The sequence below is a fragment of the Thunnus thynnus genome, chromosome 13 (assembly GCF_963924715.1).
Source record: "Thunnus thynnus chromosome 13, fThuThy2.1, whole genome shotgun sequence".
Taxonomy (NCBI): Eukaryota; Metazoa; Chordata; class Actinopteri; order Scombriformes; family Scombridae; genus Thunnus; species Thunnus thynnus.
The window spans coordinates 5,727,329-5,748,144 of NC_089529.1; the positions used below are offsets into that span (position 1 = coordinate 5,727,329).

The window sequence follows — 20,816 nt, forward strand, 5'->3', positions numbered from 1 at the left end:
GTTGTCGGTGTAAATTCCACTTTATTTTCAAGGGCACACTTGCAGCAGTTGGAGTTGTATTTATTCCCAAATAATGGATTGCCAGCTGCTACTACACAATGCAATTTACAAGTAAAATATCAGACTGAAATTATTATGCAGGGCTATTTCACTGGCTTTCCCACTGGTGAATAGAAAGTGTGGTAGAAAGCTTGCAGACCTACTGTATATTAGAAACAGATGGGTTACTGCAAACAACCATGATTTCCCAAAAACAAGAAAACATGGCACGTGACTGAAAATAAATGTTCAGAGTTTTATTAAATATTGAATGTATTTATCTACACTCAAAAGAAGACCAAATACATTTTGACGGTCAAATTTTTGATGCCAATATGCAAGGTAAAGAGCAATAGCAATGGATTTTCAATAATTGAAGTACAGTTTCCCTCTTAACAGGAGAAATCCAGACAGTAGATGTTCCTCTTTGTACAAATACTGCATATCCAATGGGCAGCCATCCATAGCTGGTTAAAGTTCATTTACACCACACATTTACTTTCATAGTGAAGTAAAATGGGATTGGTCTAAATGTATCCATAACCAATCAAAAGTGGTGCCAAAAGAGCCAGAGTAAGGAGAGGTACGGTAAAATAAAAGGATGTGCTGAAAAGGACACTGCTATTCTGCTATCACATCTAAATCTCTTGTTTTCTTTCTCCTCATACAAAATAAAAAAGGTCAAACCTGAGGTCAGCTACTTCCAAAAGATGCCAATAGTTCTCCTTCCACTCCACTATTGGTGTCCTTATCAAATTGCACATCACAGTCCCCCTCCCCAAAGCAATGAACACAAGCACAGGAAAATAAGTTGACGCACTTTATTCCTAAAACAGAAGCCACACCACCAACTGCTGGCATGGCATTCATATATAATTATTTATATATATTGCCGTTTGGTTTTTGTGTCTAAATGTGTGGTATAAAATACTATATACAACAATGTACCTCTTTATTTGAACACAGTGAAGTTCATTGCTGTACAAGTCCTCTGTAGCTACAGCTTTGCTGTAAGTCCTTCATGCTCAAAGGCATGGAACATAATTCTCCACTCTAATTCTTCTGTACATTGTGACAATACAAATATTCTGTCTCCATTACAAAAAATAATACTCTAAAAGCAACCTACTGGGACTTTATTTAATTTTTATGGGATTTTTTTCCTGGTTGTTTTTTTAATTAAGACGATTACATATATCTTAGACCAATTGCTTTAAAGCAGGAAGGTGATATAAACCTTCTCCATTTTTTATATATAAAAGAGGTTAAGAAATAAGACAAATTATACATTTAAAAACTTACAATAAATAAGATAGATGCAGGCATTTCATTTGGATACTATTTCATCCAAAGGAATATAAAGGAATTTCAGATCTTAAAACCAAAGATCTATTCTTGGGTTTTTTCCTTGATCAAATATGTCCCTTTTCTTCCAATAACTTTACAGATAGACTTGTCTCTCCAAATACAGACTGGCCAGTGACTGTGCTGCCATGCTACATACTGTATCATGACAACCAATCTGTCATTCTCTCACGTTCATTAATTGCGACTCAACTTCAGGTTTCCCCTTCTTCTTTATTCCCTTGTCTCTATGTGCATGTCTTTAAATCACAGGGACAGGGCTGTCTCTACCACCAACAGCCACAGGGGACAGGACCGTCACAGCTTTTAACAGCCGTCTAATCCCATCTCGGTGCAGGATCCAGCTCCGTACTCTGGTCTGGTTCTTGCTTCAGTCTTGATGAAACCCCTTCGGAGTTGTCGCTTTCCATTTCTCTGAAATGTTTCCCCATTGCCCCTCCTGTGACAGGCTCTTTGTTACAACATGTTCATGATGAAGTTGTACATCTGGTTGAGCACCACGAAGTGAATGGGCAGACATGATCGTCGGTCTTGTGTAGCCGGGTCACACGTCAGCCAGGAGAGGGCGTTGTACTGCTCCAGCACAAATCTGTCCAGGCATACAAAAGATATGCAGTTACTCTTTGATTATGAGCTTTTAGTGGCAATATGTTCTGAAGAATTTGACTTTGTACAAATAAAGTAAGCCTCCAATTTGCAGAGTGATCAAATCCTGGCCTACAATTAACCAATATACATAATAAACTAAGGGTACATAAAGCATTTTAAGCTCAAAAACTATGTCAAATATATGTTTTGCTCTTACATATCGTCACTATTTGTATCAAAAAGCTATTTCAGTCTGAATAAAATCTGCAAATCCTAAAATCACCCTGTAAACACAGTATTTCCTGCACCTGACTTGTGACAGTGTGTGTCCCGGTGCTGTTTACCTGAGTACATCTGAGGTCTGATTGGAGTCGAGGGGGTGGGAGTGTTTGCTGTGCAGTAGTTCATCTGATTGCACTGAAGACACATGGAGGTGCAAAGAGGCCTGAAAGAGAAAGCAGAGGGAAAGAGGTGTTTTTAAAGACAGTATAAAGAAGTTATTAACCTTTTATTACATCTCATCTAAAAATGATAGTTCTATTCACAGCAGAGTGACAGTGACTACTTTTAAAAGAAAGGGATATTGCTGCAAATCAAAACTAGATCCTTTTCTTGTACGGGCCATTTGTTTACACACAAGGGCACTACTTGCAAAGGCAGAGACTCATAAGCAAAAAAAAAGAGCTATAAAACAGTTTTGCGGTTCATTAATGAAGATGTACTGTGCAAACAAAAGGACCTGTCTAAAAATTGTTCCAACCTCCAGTGGGGACTAACTTGTGGTTTACATCTTAATTGCATTTATAAAGGAAATTCAGCAGCCTTGTATTATTCAAAGTCTAACAAAATACACAAGTCTAACTTGTCTACTGTAGTTGCCTTACAAGTGTTTATATTTGTTTCATCTCTTTTTCCCCCCTAATGTGCACTTAACGACTACATTTGTTTCACACTAAGTTGTCTTGTTGTTCATCCATAAAGAGACATTTTTTATGCAACTTTGCACTTGTGGAGAAAGGCGGCACTAAAAGAAGTCTATCATGTAGGATGGCAGAGTGTGGTACCTTGAGGAAGAGTGGACACTGGTTCTGAGCCTGCGGACAGGCTGACCAGAACCAGTCGGGTAGTGGGCCGGCTTTGGCCGTGGACACAAAGTAGCCAAGGGCAAGAGGCTGCTGCAGGAGGTTAGGAACCTCTTCATGAGACTCCATGCGGTCCGTACTCTGGCCCTGCAGAAGGTAGAAACTCAGGGTTAGCTTCGTTTCTTTGTGTCATCTTAAATGATATACTGTATGTAACTGTGACAAACACCGTCTCATGTTGCTTTATTCTGACAACACAACGTACAAAGGAACGCGAAACAGGATAAAAGATACTTTCAATATTTCATCATGCATGCATATGCATGTTGTCTCACCTTGCTGCCATCACCTCCATGGTGGTAATGAGAGCCAGGGGAGTGTACTGGTGAAGTGGTGGGTGAGATGTTGATGATGTCTGGGTCCACCAACTCGTTCTCCTGGTCCAGCAGGTCAAAAATCCCGATAGCATCAGACCCATCTGAGGAGAAGAGGAGAATAATTAAAGAATTGATCCATAAACAAATATGTATTTTTAGTGGCCATCACTTGCACTGTATAACTTTTTTGTTCCTCTAAGGGCATTATAGGGTTATTTCCATATTTACTATACAGTAAATGGAATGTGTGTGACAATGCCTCACATTTTCAGCAACATTATATTTGCACAAATGAAAACCTGAAGACACTTGAGGGTGCTGTAGATGCTCTTAGTATGTAAGCACACACTACAACAACACTGACTCTTAATAGACTGGAAAAGTAAACAGGAAGGATTTGAAAACAAACAGTACAGATGAAAAACTCAGTAATTGCAACATTTCCTTTCAACATCAGTGAGTTTGTTTAAGGTCTAGCAAATAGGATGAGCTGTGCTGAATTAAAAAGCAAGAGAATCCCAGGGAATGACTGCAGGCGCAAGAGCGCTACTGACCAGTGGTGGCGTTGAGAATGTCAATGTTGGGGTCGATGTTGGTGTAATTGGAGCTGGCCACTTGGACGAAGGCGGAGGTGGGGAAGACCAGGATGTGGGTGCAAGAGGTGTCCTGCGGGGTGCTCAGCTGGGACGTCTGCATGTTCAGGGTGGTGCTGCGGCCAAACACTGAGCCTGTCGACACCGAGTCTGTTGGGATGTACAGAGGAAGGAGAGAGCGGTCAATAAACAGAGCAACAAAGAAATGAGAATTCTTGTCATCATCCTTTTATTTACTGTGGATAACATCTTTTAAGTGGTCTCTGACTGAGCAAATGTTTGAGCTGCAGACATCAAATAACTCAAAAAAGGAGCACAACAAACCCAGACTGTAGTATTTCAGCATCTTTGAAACTGATCAATACCGCAAAACAAACCATTTAAATGTAATCCTCTATAAATCCCTCTATATCAGTGTTTCCCCAGGGGCCTTTGAGAGGGTTGCAGGGAGTCCCCAGCAAAAAGGGCAATAATTTATTTTCACTATAATTCCATCAATAAGTAACACAATGACAGAATGTATGACTATTTTGGTCATGGGTTTCATACACTTTCTGTAGTAAAATATCTAAAAGCAAAAGTCTTATCAGATGGGGAACCCTGGGACAAAATCTTATTAAATGAGGGTCCGTGGTCTAATTTGGGCAGTTTAGGGATCACTGATGTGAAAAAGTTTGAGAGCCACTGTTCTATATAACTAGTGATATCATGACTTTAACTGTACTCTGTAGTGAAGACATTAGTCCGGTAGTTATTTTTTACACCTTGTCTTTTCATTGCTTTTAATTGGTTTAATTTCATTGCAACATATTAATGAGCAAATCAAGTTACAGCTTAACAATTGTGATAAAAAATTACTGCTCAAATATTAATGGCTTAATTTTAAAGTACTGATTGTATTGACTGCATAAAATACATTTACAGTGGTAGGTTTAAAAATGTGTCCTGTACTTCAGGAAACTAGATTTAAAATGACAGCTGTTAGCTGTAAAATCCCCCTAGTCATAGGTCTAGTATGTCTGTATATCTGAGGCTAACACAGCCTTGCTAATCTTATTCAGCTTGAAGAGATTTTTTGGAAGGAGATGTCCCCAGCTCGGCATCGCTCAACACAATCCTGGTATGATGCACTGACGATCCCCCACTCGTTTCCCAAAATAAACCCATTGATCTGGCTCTCCATCACACCGCATTGAGATCAATGGCCATCTGAGAGGTAGTGCTTTATGAGCGAAAAGGTACATGATCTTCCCTGCCATCAATCTGCTCTGGACAAGGAGGTGACACGCATTGTGATATGCTGCTGCCATCCATCACGCCACACACACACACACACACACACACACTCCCCTGCACACTCAGACATCAGGGCTGCTTTTCTTGGTGAAGTAATGTGACTCAAATAAGAAGTGTACGTTAAAACAGATACTAAGTGTATTTATAATCTTCGTCTTGTGCATACACTGTACCTGGCATGATGATAAAGGATCCCTGGGGCTCCATGGCAACCAAGCACACGCTCAAGATACTGGGAGTATCCGAGGCAGAGATGCCACACATTCGACACATTTCCTTCAGACGGCGGCTCAGTGACTGGAGGTTTCTCCTGCTCAGCAGAATACTCCAGTCTGGAACATCAGGAGAAGAGAGCAGCAGGGATGAATGAAAAAGTGACACACTGGTATGAAAAATATTACAATGGCTTGCGTTTTAGGATATCAGTCCTCACCTTTTAACTCTCCGTGCCCTATCCTGCCCAATCGGCCAATCACCACCCTCCAGGGGACTGATGTCATCTGTACCAGTCCTAAGCACCAATCCCACAGCTTCTGCAGGCCGAGCCGCCGAACCGAGCCCTTTTTCCTCCGCGCTCTGCGGAACACACATGTAATAACCATTCTTAAGATGTATTCAGAATAAATATTCAAGGAAGTGGTTTACCATATAAAGTGCTTTAAAATATAATATTTTTGTGAGCTCAAGCTCAGAGGCGAACCTTGTCTCAAGAATGTGTGTGGGTGGCGTACGGACCATACTTGATTGACAGCTATGTGCATTTCCTCTCAACTCTAATTTATACTTCAGTGGAAAGGTTTCATTTGACAGCTAGCATGACATAATTGATGCAAAAATCACAGTTTTGATATCAAGCTGACACATTTTGAGTGTTGGCGACAGCTGTCATGCACCTTTTGTAAGGTCACAGACAGTTGCAACACAGCTGTGACTGGATGTGGGATATGTACTGAGGAAAAAAAAAAAAAATCAATCAGTTGAGAATGTGGAGCATGATGGCAAGTTGCTCTCAAACATCTACTACACTGGTGTGACTGCCAGACAATCATATAGATAATTGCTATGGACCACATTGTCAAAACTACTTGCAAAGAAAAAAAAAAGTTATATATTTTTTTATGTTTATTTTTTAAAAATGTTATGTGTGATGAAAATTAAATATAATAAAAAACTACTTGCAAAGAAACTGCACTATAAACAAAGACATTGCATGACACATTTTCTGTCACTTTGTCACACAGTCTTCAATTGTTATTAGTTTATGGAGTTTAATTATATCTGAAAATTCCCAGTATACCTCAACTTGAGAAAAAGACAAAACACCAGTGTGGGGGGGTCCAGTGGCTTTCAGTCATTCCTACTGATGGTAACAATGACTGTGAAGGTAGGTTTAAATTTAGTGCTGAAGGTGGTAGTCCTACCTGTTGGGAACATCTATGTTGATGATGCAGGTCTCCAGGAGTTCCCCATACAGGTCAGTGCACGTAGCAAGGATCCAGCGTTGGTCGTGGGACAGACAGTATCCTACAAACAGCACGTTGTATTTCTGCGATGCCTCACCAAATGTCTCCCCGAGCTCCGTCTGCTTGTCCTTTACCGGTGCCAGGATGAACGGAGGTGTATACAGACGTAGACACTCTGGCCTCTGCAGATGGGGAGGTGAAGATATCAGGAAAAAAGGATTAAGGATAAATGTTCAGCCCTTCTACATAAATGAATAAAAATTGGACATGCTCCAGATATGTAAATTATGCGCGCGCTTGATTGGCTGCTGGACTTTCACAGCTGCAGGAAATCCTCTCTTTAAATATCTCAATTTTTGCTGAGTTCACATTCTAAATATCTTTTCAAGCAAAAATGTCCATTATGTGACTCCCATTGTCCCATCCATATCCCAGTTCTCCCAGCGAGGCAGCTCAAGGTTTGCCAGTGCGTTAAAGGGAAAAGGTAGCACTAGCTGCGAGGAAGGAAGTCAACTGAATTAGGTCTTGATCTAAAGCGCCCCTTTGTCTAAACCTGGAGTCGAGATCCCATTATGGAGGTCTCAGGGAGCTAGCCAAGCAGATAATGGAAAGAAAACTCTGGAGTAGCAGAGGGTTACAAGTTCCCTTGGTCCTGTTCCAGCAGGAAAAAAAAACTACGAGGATGGTTAGCACTAAGAACTCTATATCTCATTGTCTTCTTTCTCTTCAGTGGCAGACTGAACATAGCCGAAGCAAAAGGCTGGGTCCTATCAGGTCCAGTCATATCTGGCTGGAGAGCTGAAAGCAACTGAAATGCTGTTGCGAGGACACCGTTGTCAGCCTCTGTTTGCTTGCCTATTGATCAGAGGACAACGCTAGCATGCTAATGCTAACAAAAGATGCCAACAGGATAGAAAGAAAGAGCTGAACTGAGACTACATGCTAGCACAACAACTGCCTCTTGTCTTACAGATGGGTTATGTTGAAGAACTTAGAGTGCAACTGCTACATTTTCACATTTACCTCTGGGCTCTTCAGTGCCGTGTCGATGGCTAAACCCGGGCCGAAGCCCGTCAACGACTTGACATTGGTGGAGGTGGGCAGCGGCCGTCTGCACTGAGCGAAGACAGAGAAGGCTAAAGACTTGAGGTGCTGGGCGTAGATATGGCGGTCTTCACCTCGTACTGGCTGAAGCAGGTACTGGCAGGGGACAATCTGAGGTAAAAAAGGCAGGAGAAGTTATCAGACATTGCCCACACAGTCTCTCAAAACAATGCTTCTACAATATGCCATATCTGCTACTTAGAGAAAAGTGGCATTGACCAAGTGACCAATTTCAATTCAGGTACCATTTATTGCTATTATATTGCATTATATTGTTGTCTGTTTTTTTCTGTTCGCTCAGGGTACACCGTTGTTAATCATGAACAATTTAGTGCTTCTGGTGATGATGGAAGATGTCAGCAATGATGCCACTGAGTATAATCTGTTATCCATTGAGGAGTAATTGACACACTGACATTGAATACACAATTAATTTTCACTCATGCAGTGCGTCTCTTCTGGGAAGTCTATTTACCTGTACAGAAATAGAATTTCGGATGTGTGGAGGCAGGAACTGAAGCATCTCCAGGTAGCAGCGTAGCAAACCCAGCGTCCACATGCTGGAGTGGGCCGGCACTGGCCCGGGGCCACCATCAGCCTCCTCGTAGCTAAAGGGGTCCACAATGTAAACAACAATGGCAGGTGGATACGTGATGGCGTGGGACTCCCCATCTGTGGGCACACCCACCTTCTCTCGTTCCAAAGTGCTGGGGAAAAGAACAAAAAAATCATAAACACACACACACACACACACACACACACACAGTATTGTAAAACCAATCTTGCCTTCCACTTTACTCTGGAATTATATTATTGTGTCTTCCTTTATTTTATAAGAAGGAATTAACCTGTCAGTTAAGTGCTTAACAGTGGTTTCACAACAAAAACTTTAAATACAGTCGATAATAACTTCTTGTGACTTACTGTCACTTGGGTACGAAAGTGATCAAATACAATCAGCCTTTTTTAAAGTTGATGCAATGCATGCTGATGTGTCCTGCAGTACCTTTCAGGAGGCTCTGTGGGGCCCTGAGCCTGGCTGCTGGAGTTGTCCCCTGAGGTGCCAGTATTCTGGGTACCAGCCTGCTGTCCCAGCTGTCCACTCTGGGGGCCACCTCCCTGGCCCTGGCTGCCCATGCTCCCAAAGGGGGGAAAAGAGCTGGGCTTGGCAGGCGGCATCCCGCTGCCAAGCTGGCCTGACGATGTCACCAGACTGTTGGATGACGCAGAGCCATTCCCGGACCCACTGTTGCTGCTGCTGCTGCTGCTGCTGTTGTTGTTGTTGGGAACAGAGGAGCCTGCAGCGTTCACTGAGCCTTGCTGGCCAGCTGAGCCGGAGGTGGAGCTAGACAGTTGTGTGGATGATGACTGGCTGGACGATGGCGGGGTACTGGGCTGTGTGAGAAGGGAACTGTCCAATGGCTGTGATGCGAGGTATGGAGCTAAAGGAAGAAAGAAAATCACCATTAGACTTTTATTGATAACATCAAACACAATTTGAGAGAATGAAAAGATTATTTAATTCGAAGCTTATTCCATTTCAACTTGACCTCCTCCTACACTGACACTCACTCTAAGCTCTGCTCACTTTCAAGCTGTCAAGGCTCTCTAGCTAGCCTTTTTATAATAACTAAACCAAGTGATGTCAAAGGCAGAAATTCAGGAACAAAGAGCTGACTAATCCAAGTACTGAGCAACAGAAAAGTGCGTCAGATACCCACTAGGCTGTAAATGACACATACCAAGGTTGTGGCGGCACACTTGTGCATAGAGTTTGAGCTTAGTGAAGGCGTCGCTGTTGCTGCTGGCAGCCTTGAGGAACCAGTCACTGACTGGCTGATCTGCAAGGTTCTTGGCTCCGTTGCCGCCGACGAGGACTATGCCATCAGGGTAGCCTTTGGAAATGGGCCGGTGCTGGCCCAGTCGACATGACTGTGAAAACAGATACAGGCAAAGTGGCAAAGAGAATGAGTGTATGAACTGATACATATATTCATTTCATGTGAAAATGGTTAAAGAAGGGAGTTGCAGTTGATCTTTTTTCATAAATCAGATCAACAAAAAAATAATGTTTTGACTCATTTTCATGTTCCAATAAAAAGAAACTTTTCCATCTGAAATAAATCTTAGACAATTATTCTATTTGCATAATTCACTGCCAGACAGCACCAATGAAATACTGCCAAAGCTGGGTGGAGTTGAGTAAAGCAGTGTTTATTTGGATGGTGCTAACACTGAAGAGTTTCCACCCTTCTTCAGAGTCTCTACCTCGTAGACAGCTGTGAGGTCTCGGAAGAAGCTCTTGGCCCCACTGAGCAGGGCCTCGTTGTCAGGACAAACCACCAAGTACCCGATGTCCCGCTGGGAGCCAAAGGGATCCAGCAACAGTTTCTCCCAGTAGGGCAGACCAAATGGAGACAGCACCACAAAGTCATACTCATAACCCACCAGGAAGGTTGGGATGGGCAGGGGCTCTGGGGACTCATCTGTGCCTGTGAGAGTGAGGGGAGAGGAGGAGGAGAATGAAGGGAAAAGCAAGTGTGGGAGGAGGTAGAAAGAAACACAAAGAGCAAGAGAGACACAAAGAAAGAAAGAAAGAAATAACAGTGAGCAAGCATTGTTAACAGGTATGGTGTCAGCTGCCCTCCCTCTTCTTGTGCCCTCCACTGTGCATCAGAATGTGAGGTCAACAAATGATCTGACAGCTCCTCCCGACAGAGCTGACATCTGGACCACAGCAAAGGGACAACGCTGCCGATTGATCTGACAACTTCCAGAGTTTTTCCACTTCGACACACACACATCCCAAATGTCAACCACACCAACAGCAAAAGTTGTTACAACCCTCACAGTAGATATCACAGATTTGATCAGTTAAGACGAGACATACTATGTGCCTTTACTTAAAGGTGTGTTTATCATGAATTTCAGAAATCTTATTCTTGGCACAAAAGTCAGAGGCCTCTTCATATGTTATGGAAAACAGAAATTCACTGATATCTGATTTGAAAACATATCCATCAATCCCTAATTCTACCTCTAATCTGGGTGGTTGTTTAACATCAGTCTGAACTGTGTATCAAATGGATGAACTCCCCCAGCTCGTCCCCAGCTTTACCGTATGAGCCCCGTCCAGCCATCTTGTGGAACTGTTGCCAGGTGAGGGGACCCTGAACGCCCCACGACCGAACTGTCCTTTTCTTCTGGATCGCGTCCTGGAGTACAGGCTGGAGTGACATCAGCACCCGCAGAACGTCCTGAGAGCACAGCGCACTCACGTCCACTGCTGGAGAACAGAGGAGTAAATGGGAAATTTCATGAAACATGAACATGAAAAACCAACACTCAAAAAAAAACATAGTAGACATGTAAGTGAGGTTCCTAGAATGAGGTATTTTTCATGCATCATGTCCTAATCTGTAACTTTTTGACTATAACTTTTTACAGCATCAGAAAACTTTTACAACTTTGAATTTCTTTGTTGTAATCAACATTTGGATTACACTTGTACATTTGGTAAGATTTATGATATTAGAAATACAGGTGACATCATCTCATAACAATCAATCCGAGGCAGACTGCTAGCACCAAACGTTTCACATAATTACATATAAACTCATACATTTTTATATTAGTTTAGTTTTACTTTTGAGATGAATATCTTAAAATAAAATTTAAAAAAAGATCAATACCTAACAGCATCGTCCTGCTTTTTCATGGTTAAATAAAAACAGTCTTAAAACTACAATGACCAGTAAATGTAAAACAGCCATTTTTGGCATGTTTGATTACAATGTAGATTTGCATCTTACCGTTTTGTTTTGACCAGTGGTGCAGGCAGGTGCTCTTGACCAGCGCCTCGTCCACCTTGCCACCCGACATGTTGTCCATGAACTGCCTGCCGTGCTCCAGGGCCATGTAGCAGTCACTGTGGTAGTCCCTCTCCTCCACCCTCACACAGGGTGGTACAGGGGCCCCGCTTGGCCCCCGTGACACTATGTCATGCTCCAGGATTGAAATGGGTGAAAAAGGGTTGGTACACTGGTCCTGCAGGAGGAGAATCAGCTCATCTGGGACACGGTCGCCCCTCCCGACTCCAGTTCTCTCTAGAGAGGAGAGCCGCAGCTCCTCAAAGCGCTTTTCTGCCTCGCGGCTGACATCTGAGCCACGGCCGATGATATCCAGCTCGTCCTCCAGGAAGAGGCCTGAGCCGTTGCCATAACGCCGGTTGACCACGGCGCTGAAGCCACAGCTGCAGAGTTCCTGGGCCTCGCTGACGGGGTCGCTCAGGTACACGCCCACGTCGGCTCCTTTAATGTTCATGTTACATACGCAGATGCAGCAGCTGTCAAAGTTGCAGTCCTTGAAGAGGTTCATGACTGACTCTGAGAGGATGAGGGTGACATAGAGGCTGTGGGCCTCTGGGATGGAGGGTACGGTGGCCGGTTCCACTGAGTTCAGCGGTCGGCACGTGGAAGGGGTGGACGCTGGCGAGTACAGGTCGGAGTTCTCGTACTTGAGTGAGCCCTGGACACTGGAGGGGCCTCGAGGTGTGCGCGGGGTACGTGGGGTTCGTGGGGTGGGGGCAGAGAAACGTGGGGTGGCAGGAGAAGGCAGGATGCCAGCGCCACTGTTACTTGGTGGAGCGCTGTTTGACATGAAGGGTGTGTGGGTCTGAGGGGTGTAGGTCTGGCTGTAGTCCTGGTCCATGGTGCTGCCCACACTGGGGATGTTACTGGGAGCAGAAAGACAAAAGGACATGAGTAAGAAAAGATGCAAAAGCTAAAAGAAGATACTACAATTACACTGTGGAAACACAGTAGCACATTTAAGGGTTTTAACATAGGGCTGGGGGTATGCAGGGGTCCTTAAGAAGCCTGCAGTCATCAGTGTTCATTTCCTCAACAAAAACTAAGAAAAAATATTTGCTGACAACTTTTTTTAAATGTCAAACACATGATGAAAAATAAATGAAAAAGTACCCTTCAAAAATGAGATCTATGATGAAATGTTTTACATCTTTCAACGAATAAAAACTAAATAGGGAATGGACAAATTAATTCATGTTTTAATGCAAAGTCTTATTCATCCACCTGCATGTATGGGCAGAATCACACACTGTAGCTCTGGACCAGTAAAACAGTTTCCTCCACTGCCCAAAAATATCTCTTGTTCAGAAGATGATTTAACAGTTTGACCTGTTGCACTACAGTTAATATGAAGCATCTTGTATTCAGTAACGCTCTGTCCCTGCCAGTAATGTTATCTGATGTTACCAGTTCTTGGTAGAAACAGATGGACTGCATTAATCTACAAACCACTGAGAATAAGAAGAGAAGAAGCAACAAAACAGCTGGACAAACTAAGAAAATATGCAGGCTGCATGCTGACATTTACAAAAAGGTAGATTAATGTAACATTATCAAGTGTTGTGGATATGGGGGTAACATAAACTTTACTTCAGGTCAGCTATCTTTCATGTTTTGACTGTGAACAGGTGAGTGAATCCAGCTTCTCGATGATGATTTACAGAGGAGGGTCAGACTGTTGTATTAGTGCTGTGACATGGACACAGTCTGTGTGAAAAAGTAAACAGTGCCTTTTCTGCTAATCTTGCGATGGATGAGAACAACACTTGTAACCATGGCAACTGTATACAACAAAGATGATGATAGCTGCAGCTTCAAAACACTTAGAAGACATGAAAAGGAAAAATGCATGACAAAAATTTGACTTAAATGTCACTGATAAAAACTAGACTTGTGCTTCGTTTTGTTGACTAAAACTAACAAAAATCAAATGACTAACATGTGACTAAGGCTGATTTTCATCATTTTTGTCAAAAAATAAGACTAAATCAAAATCAGTTGCCAAAATTCAAACTGGCTGAGGTTAAGCCATGAGGTTAATTAGAAATTTCAACAATAAAACTATTGCTTTTCCATGTAAAAGAAAACAGCTGTATGTGCCACCTGTATGATGATATACCTGTATACATCTTTTTTTTTTAACCTTTATTTATTCAGGGAAGTTTCACTAAGAAGAAGCCTCTCTTTTGCAGGACCGTCCTGATCACATTCACACCTGGAATCTGCCCAGTACAACCACAGTCTGATCTGCCGGCCACTGAGCAGCTCCACTGGAGCGGTTGGGGTTAAGGGCCTTGCTCAAGGGCACCTCAGTAGTGGTAATGAGGGAGGGGCAAGTGCTGCTTTTTCACTTTCCCCACCCAGATTTAACCTGCCGGTCCGGGGATTGAACCGACAACCTTCCAGTCACAGGCTCACTTCTCTAACCTTTGGTCCACCACTGCTCAACAAGGAGGGTGCATCTAATTGTGGCATGACGATTAGATGTAGTTCACCAGGGAGACATCCAGCATTAGTGCACAGTAAATACTTTTGTCTTTTATCTGAGTTTTTAAAAAAAAAAAACCAGAACAGCAACTTTCAGTACATTGCTTCAAATAACAACATACTGTTATCTAACCGTCTCACTGCATTTGTGAAGATAGTTCGAGTAATAAGGCAGTAGGGCACGACGACGTTCACTACAAAAGGAATGCAGAACGGGCTCAGACTGCAGACATGTTTACACATGAGAGAACAAGAATGCAGGAGAGAGAGAGAGAGAATGAGAAACTTGTAGCAAAAAGAAGCAGAGGGAGCGAGAAAGACATTCGATAAACATTTCAACAAGCGGTCCCTCTGAGGTAAGGTTTATTTTTGGGCTGGCAGGCTACTGTGTGGAAGCAGTGAGAGAGAGAAAGAGTGTATGAGAGAGCAGGAGGGGGAGAGAGAGAGAGAGAGAGAGAAAGAGAGAGAGGGTGAGCACATCATGTCCCTAGCTGTATGTGAGGAACAACTCCTGGCACAGACCCATTAGAAGGAAGTCCCAGCGCAACTCTCCTGCAGCCAGGGCACGTTCATGATGGGATGCAGACGCAAAGGCAGCACCACTACATTGTTATAAGGTCTTTACTCATGACTCTCTGGACACTGGCCAGGCTTAGCCAAGTGCAGACACATCTCCCTCCTTTAAAGCCCATCTTAACCTGGCTTAGTACTCCAGTTACACACTTTCTAAAAAAAACAAAAAATGAAATAATGAGCCTCACTTTTATTACAGCTATCAAAAGTGTTTTAAATTTGCCCACCATTGTTGCTAGGTCTGCTCTACATTTTCTGTCATATGGGAAATTTCTTAAAAATAATCTTAATAATCATCAAGCAATAGTATGGTCCCACAGTTGCAATTAGTTGCAACAAAAAATTATTCCTTTTTTATGTGTTTAAAAAAAAAAAAAAGTCAGCCAGCTCAGCCTAATTTGCTGAATAAACTATACACCGACACTTCACTTTCAAGCTATAAGCAGCATGTCTCGCCTTGTTTAATCATACCTGAGGAAATGCTTTGGGGCCTTTGCTCCCGGCCATTTTATCAGTTTACAATGTCTGTGTTGTTTGTTCATAATTGAATGGTTTACAGTGCATTTTATGTGGTTAATTTAATATGGACACACAAAGTTAGGTCGACACTGTTAAAAAGTGAAACAGGTGGTGCATTACGGTGAAGTTTTCCGGTTAGATGTAGATTAGTGAACCTCTCACATTTAGTGAGCCAGTCAGATTTCATGTTCTCTGGTCACTACAACTCACAGGAATTAGTTTAATGTTTAGCATAAAGTGTAATAAAGGTCCACAGCCATGATTACAACTTTTGTTTTTTTTTTCCTGATAAATATGTTGATTGGATATATCTGCGGAGCGTTGCAGAGGAGAACTGTGACAGATAAACTAGAGACTCCGAGCTGCTATGAGTGGTGAGATGGCATGGAGCCGCTGTGGGGGCCCCGCTCACCACTCCAGTGATAATCCTCATCTTCAACCAAGGAGGCATTTTACACTCATTTCCCTGCTCCGCCTGAGGCAGCCATGCATGGGAAATTGAGCAGTCTGCTAAGGGGGTGTCCGGGGAGAGACTAGAGGGTATGTGTGGACAGAGAGAGACCAGAGTGTGAGTGTATGCTTCCTTACACACAAAAAGGCACACCAGCTAGCACAGCCTTGGCATGCCTTCTGCAAGCCTGAATTAGAACGCCTCGGTAACCTTCTGCCAAGATCATCATGATAAATTATAAGGAATCTTTGAAACAGACTAGATAGGAATTATCCGGAGCTAAGGCATGCAGACGAGTGTCAGCAAGGCCAGGAATGGACACGACTGGAATCACCTGAAATAGTTAAGTAAGACTACTATTTTACTTCACCAGTTGCATCACAGTACTTTCTACCCACAGTACTCTGATATTAAAAATCCCAGCTGTGTGATAATAAAAACTTCCAAAGATGGGAGTTTCTGCTCTCACAAGATGAATTATGTATTTTTTGTACACACTCCTTGAAAACCTCAGTGAAAAAGTATTACAGCGGCATACCTGTCCTTGTTGAGGAAGGTCATGACAGGCACAGGGTTGAGCATCTCCCGGCCCATGGTCCAGCTTGGTCGGTAGATGCAATCTTCTGGTATTTTAACAGGTGGGAGACACTGGCTGGGTAATGTCTTCAGGGGAGCAAACATGGAGCAGCCTACGAACGCCTGGCACAGCTCTGGCTTGTACACGAATGAATAGTCCTACAAAATGGATAGAAAATTAATTATGTCTTCACTGACCTTTGCAAAGAAAATCTGTCCTGCAGGAAGGTTACAGCGCAGGGACACCGCAACATCATCAAGATTTTGCTTCCTTATATTCCCACAAACACAACATCTGTGGCAGCTTCATCTACGTAACTTTAAGTAATAACACTTAGACTTGACACTGTCTAAAATGAAAATTTATCATTTCTATTTGGAGTTAAAACATGCCGCAGAAAATGAATTATGATGCATGCAGTGACATCATCTAGTCATTATTTATCTAATCAGTGATTTACACTCAGTATAGTCAAGTTGGTGAGAAAATTCCCAAGATTCTGCCTAAAAATGAGCCTATCAAAGAAAACCACCAACAATCATTCACTTGGACTGAATCTGTTGAACTGACCTACTGGTTCAGTCAGTTCAACAGATTTGCTGGCTCTAGACCCACCTTGATCTCAGATGGCTTGGGGCTGCAGAAGCTCTCCTCCACCTCAATCTTGAAGTGGCCTCCCAGAGATGATGTGCCATCCAGCGTGGTCATGCCTGGGTTGGGCTCCATGCTGCCGTACTCTTTGCTGCACATGTTCATGGGTGAGTAGCCCATGATGTGCTGCTCCAGGGAGGGGGGTGTGGGAAACATCTGGTGCAGGTCTGCTGAGCCTGATGGGTGAGAAGAACAAGGGGCTATCATGTGTGGATGACTTAACATTGTAGAATGTGTAATTTTAAGCTGTGCCAAGATGCTTGCTGACATATGTTTTGTTGCTCTGCAACCAAATCATCTCAAAATATGACAAGCACCACAACTAATGAAATGTTTACATAGTTTATCACAGTTACCATGACATGTTCACAAGCTTTTTCTCTCTTTAAGTGGTATTGAGAATATTTACAGGGCCCTGCAGAGCTGTTTCTGCAAAGTTTAAAAAGGGTAAAAGCGGGAGTGCCCTGTTATTATAATGCTTTAATTTTCATCAGATAATTGTACTCTACACTAGAATGACAGGTTTCCTAGTAAAAGTGCTCTAGGCAAAGATGGCCAGACACTGTGTAGGGAATATCCAAGGCCTCAAACCCTCAAAACATTTTGTAATTGCAAGATGCATCCAGGGGCTTGAAACACAATTCATAGTGAAAGGGCAGAGTCTCACACTGCACGGAATCTGATCATAAAACTAAAGCAAAATGGCTGATCTGAGACCATTTCACTTCACAGTAAAACATACAGTGTCCTCAAAATTTCTTTAGTTCCACATTAGTGTCACTGAGCTCTAACCTAAGAATAAATAACCAAATGAAAAAGATCTTACTTTTAGCTGCTGCTGTTTTGTAAGCAACAAACTGGGTGTCACTTTAAAGCAGGTCTCTGTTGATAACATAAAAAGCCAAGGAGGCAACGAGACAGCAGCTACAGGATGACTCTAAGCTGTCAGTTTTCAGAGAAGTTAATTAGAACCATTTCTCCACCACTAGGTGGCAAAGGCGAGGGTGAGCTTCAATGATGCTGGAGTAGTAAAAGCCTTAATTTTATTCAGTGGATTAACAGATGATGCCATTCCCCTTAGCTGAAATTGTGAGCAGGGGAAATACTCCGTTTCAAACTCAAGTGGCTTCTGGCAAAATCTCAGTGAACCAATCTTAACTTTGAGGGGGCTCACACTTGAGGTAAATCTGTCCTTCTAGTTCAAGGGGTGTTGAGGAAAAATAGAGACAGACATCAGTAAAGATACATACTAATGCAGGATACGGGGTCCAAAGTGGATGGCTTTGGTTCCTTGCTGCCAAATTTCTCATCCGTTCCATTTACCGGTCGTCTGGAACCAGGCTGTACACCAAGAAAAAAAAAAAAAAAGTATTTTAGCACCTGACCATTTGGGTAACTCAAAGTGTCACATTAATAAATTCATTCCTGTTGTACTTCTCACACCTGTGGCACCTGCAAGTCAGTGTCACACATAACATCCTTTTTGTGTAAAAGCAGTGTGTAATGAGTGCTGTCAGCTGATGATGGGCAAAGTGGAGACACATAAATGCCAGTGGAAAAAAAACACAGACACACAGAGTCACACTGTGTCAGACCACAATGTGTAATGTGATATTCATTGCGAGTGTGAGCCAAGGTCCCCACTAACCGCCAGATCATCCTCATCTGAGTTGAAGAGGTTGTCCAGGTCGTTGATGGACACCACCAGGTCCGTCTCGTGGATCAGGCTGGTGGAAGCCATGCGGTTGTGAGCAGCCGCCCGCTGAGCATCTGCACACAAACATACGTACATAATGGTTTATGGTGACTGACTAACCAGGGTTGGCTTCAAGTCACTCTATTCAATCAATTCAGGAAGTCGATTTTCTTCTAAATTCAATTATTGAAATGCTTGTGGCATGACAAATCTGTTATATGAGATTTAAATTAAAAATAATCGGTAATGAATGCTCCTTATTTCGTGAATGAGTGTAGTTTCTATTGACATGCTGAAAAGGCTGAAATGAAAATTTAATTCAGTATGACACTTCGCCACATCTGAATAGAAACTTAGATGCAGAGTGTGCCCTTTGCTTTCACTGTCCAGCTCTTCTGAGAGTGGCAGTGTGATTATATGTGTTTGTGTAACAGCAACCAAGTCATAGAAATAGCCGAGGGGGTTGCTAGGGGGAAAAAAAAAAAAGAGGCTCCTTACCATCTGATGGACCTGCTCCTCCATCTTCACCCTGTGAGGAAACACAAGCATGGAAAGGTTAAAAGATGGGAAGAAAAAAACAACATATATACACAACTAGCACAACAATCAAACAGTGAGTATTTGATTTAACAATGCTCAGGATGTACCGTGCAGAAAAATACATGGTTTATAAAAATATGACACTAATCCCATGTCGATGAAGCATTTCCTACAGTCAGTTTCATTACTGTTAAAATATGGGTGTGAGAAATCCTCTGAGCCTGAAACTGTGATTAAGAACTACGCAAGATAAATTTGGCTAAATCTCAGTTGGGATAAATCACAAAACAGAATACGGAGCTACACACAAAACAAAACACGTGTCATCAAACAGCCAGTAAGAACCCAGTGAGATTCAACTTATAAAACAATTCCCTTCTCAAATTAAGGCAAAAAATTAAAATATAAAATAAATAATAATAAAAGAGAAAACTGGACAGAAACAGAAGAACAGGGGGAAGGGACTGTTTGCTTCTGCTGTGGCAAATGAGATTTCCAGTGTGGATCAGAGTGAAATCATGATCCAAGGAATGGCCTCTTAGGCTCCCACCCAGACATCAATATCTGGGAGGGCTGGCCTTCTGTGTGTGTGTGTGTGTGTGTGTGTGTGCTCTCTTATGACGGGTTGTGTGTACACTGTGCGCTGTGCAGTGCTTGCTGGGGAACAGGAATGTTATGTTCTAGCCATTGATTTCATTACGCTCCAGGGCTTTTCTCTGAGTAACACAGGCTTTAATCTGTCTCTCTTAAAGGACCAATCCACTGCGGTGCACAACATCCAAACCAAGGCCATAATCATAGGTGGTAACTATGCCTTAACCCCTTATCAATTGCCTGGCCTTGTGTGGAAAAGTGTGTATGAGTGGGGTATTTTACATATTGCAAAGCTTGTTTGACTCCAAGGCTGCCTGCATAAAAGCATCCCATCACCTTTTCCCTCTGCCTCATTTCATCCTGTACTTAATCCAGCAGGCTCCGACACAGGCGCACCACTTCTGTGCAATAGGATAAAATGATATGGTGATCACATGTGTCACATAGCCTGCAAAAAGTCAATGCCTCTCCAGTTTGAAGATTTAAGTCTGCTGGAGATGCTGATGTACTGATTACGCTTAGTCTCTGCACTCTATAGTGATCCACCAGTAAGTGGTTTAATAGTCTGCTGAGCATTGACTAAAGATGCTGTAACAGCTTGGCAAGCTCTAAAAACACTCTCAAAAAAGGGGCAAAATGGTAAGGAATAACTACTGGAATCCCAAACGTTCATCTTGAAATACTTAATTCATCTATAAAAGGGAGATTCTCTTGTGCTCCAAGTTAAGATTCCACATCAGCCAAGTAGGAAGTTAAGTATCTTGCAGCTACAAAGAATGAAAAAGGTTCTAAGGCTGTGGAATTATAATTCTGAAGTAAAAAAAAAATGAGAAAGGAAAAAGGAATCCGTGTGTCTGCAAACACTCCCACAAGCATGTGGTGGATATACACACAGCACATAAAGCAGACAGTGGAGAGGCTCCATTGCACACACTGCTCTTTGGGGACTCTC

The 20,816-nt window shown here is 42.6% G+C and overlaps 1 protein-coding gene across 1 annotated transcript in view; it reads right to left on the reverse strand.

The window, feature by feature from the left end:
* Positions 1–845: 845 nt before the first annotated feature.
* The window catches only part of med13a (mediator complex subunit 13a), a 78,506-nt gene continuing 58,535 nt past the window's right edge, over positions 846–20,816 (reverse strand). Inside the window, exons 11-30 of the mRNA XM_067607429.1 lie at positions 19,229–19,259; positions 18,683–18,804; positions 18,285–18,375; positions 16,999–17,210; positions 16,345–16,541; positions 11,720–12,642; positions 11,026–11,193; positions 10,176–10,399; positions 9,650–9,839; positions 8,914–9,349; positions 8,383–8,614; positions 7,827–8,018; positions 6,762–6,985; positions 5,774–5,916; positions 5,514–5,672; positions 4,006–4,194; positions 3,410–3,552; positions 3,057–3,221; positions 2,337–2,437; positions 846–1,993 (exon numbers count right to left, since the gene is read on the reverse strand). Coding sequence (XP_067463530.1) covers positions 1,861–1,993; positions 2,337–2,437; positions 3,057–3,221; positions 3,410–3,552; positions 4,006–4,194; positions 5,514–5,672; positions 5,774–5,916; positions 6,762–6,985; positions 7,827–8,018; positions 8,383–8,614; positions 8,914–9,349; positions 9,650–9,839; positions 10,176–10,399; positions 11,026–11,193; positions 11,720–12,642; positions 16,345–16,541; positions 16,999–17,210; positions 18,285–18,375; positions 18,683–18,804; positions 19,229–19,259 — 4,275 coding nt within the window. The 3' untranslated portion in view covers positions 846–1,860. The remainder of the gene's footprint in view (positions 1,994–2,336; positions 2,438–3,056; positions 3,222–3,409; positions 3,553–4,005; positions 4,195–5,513; positions 5,673–5,773; positions 5,917–6,761; positions 6,986–7,826; positions 8,019–8,382; positions 8,615–8,913; positions 9,350–9,649; positions 9,840–10,175; positions 10,400–11,025; positions 11,194–11,719; positions 12,643–16,344; positions 16,542–16,998; positions 17,211–18,284; positions 18,376–18,682; positions 18,805–19,228; positions 19,260–20,816) is intronic.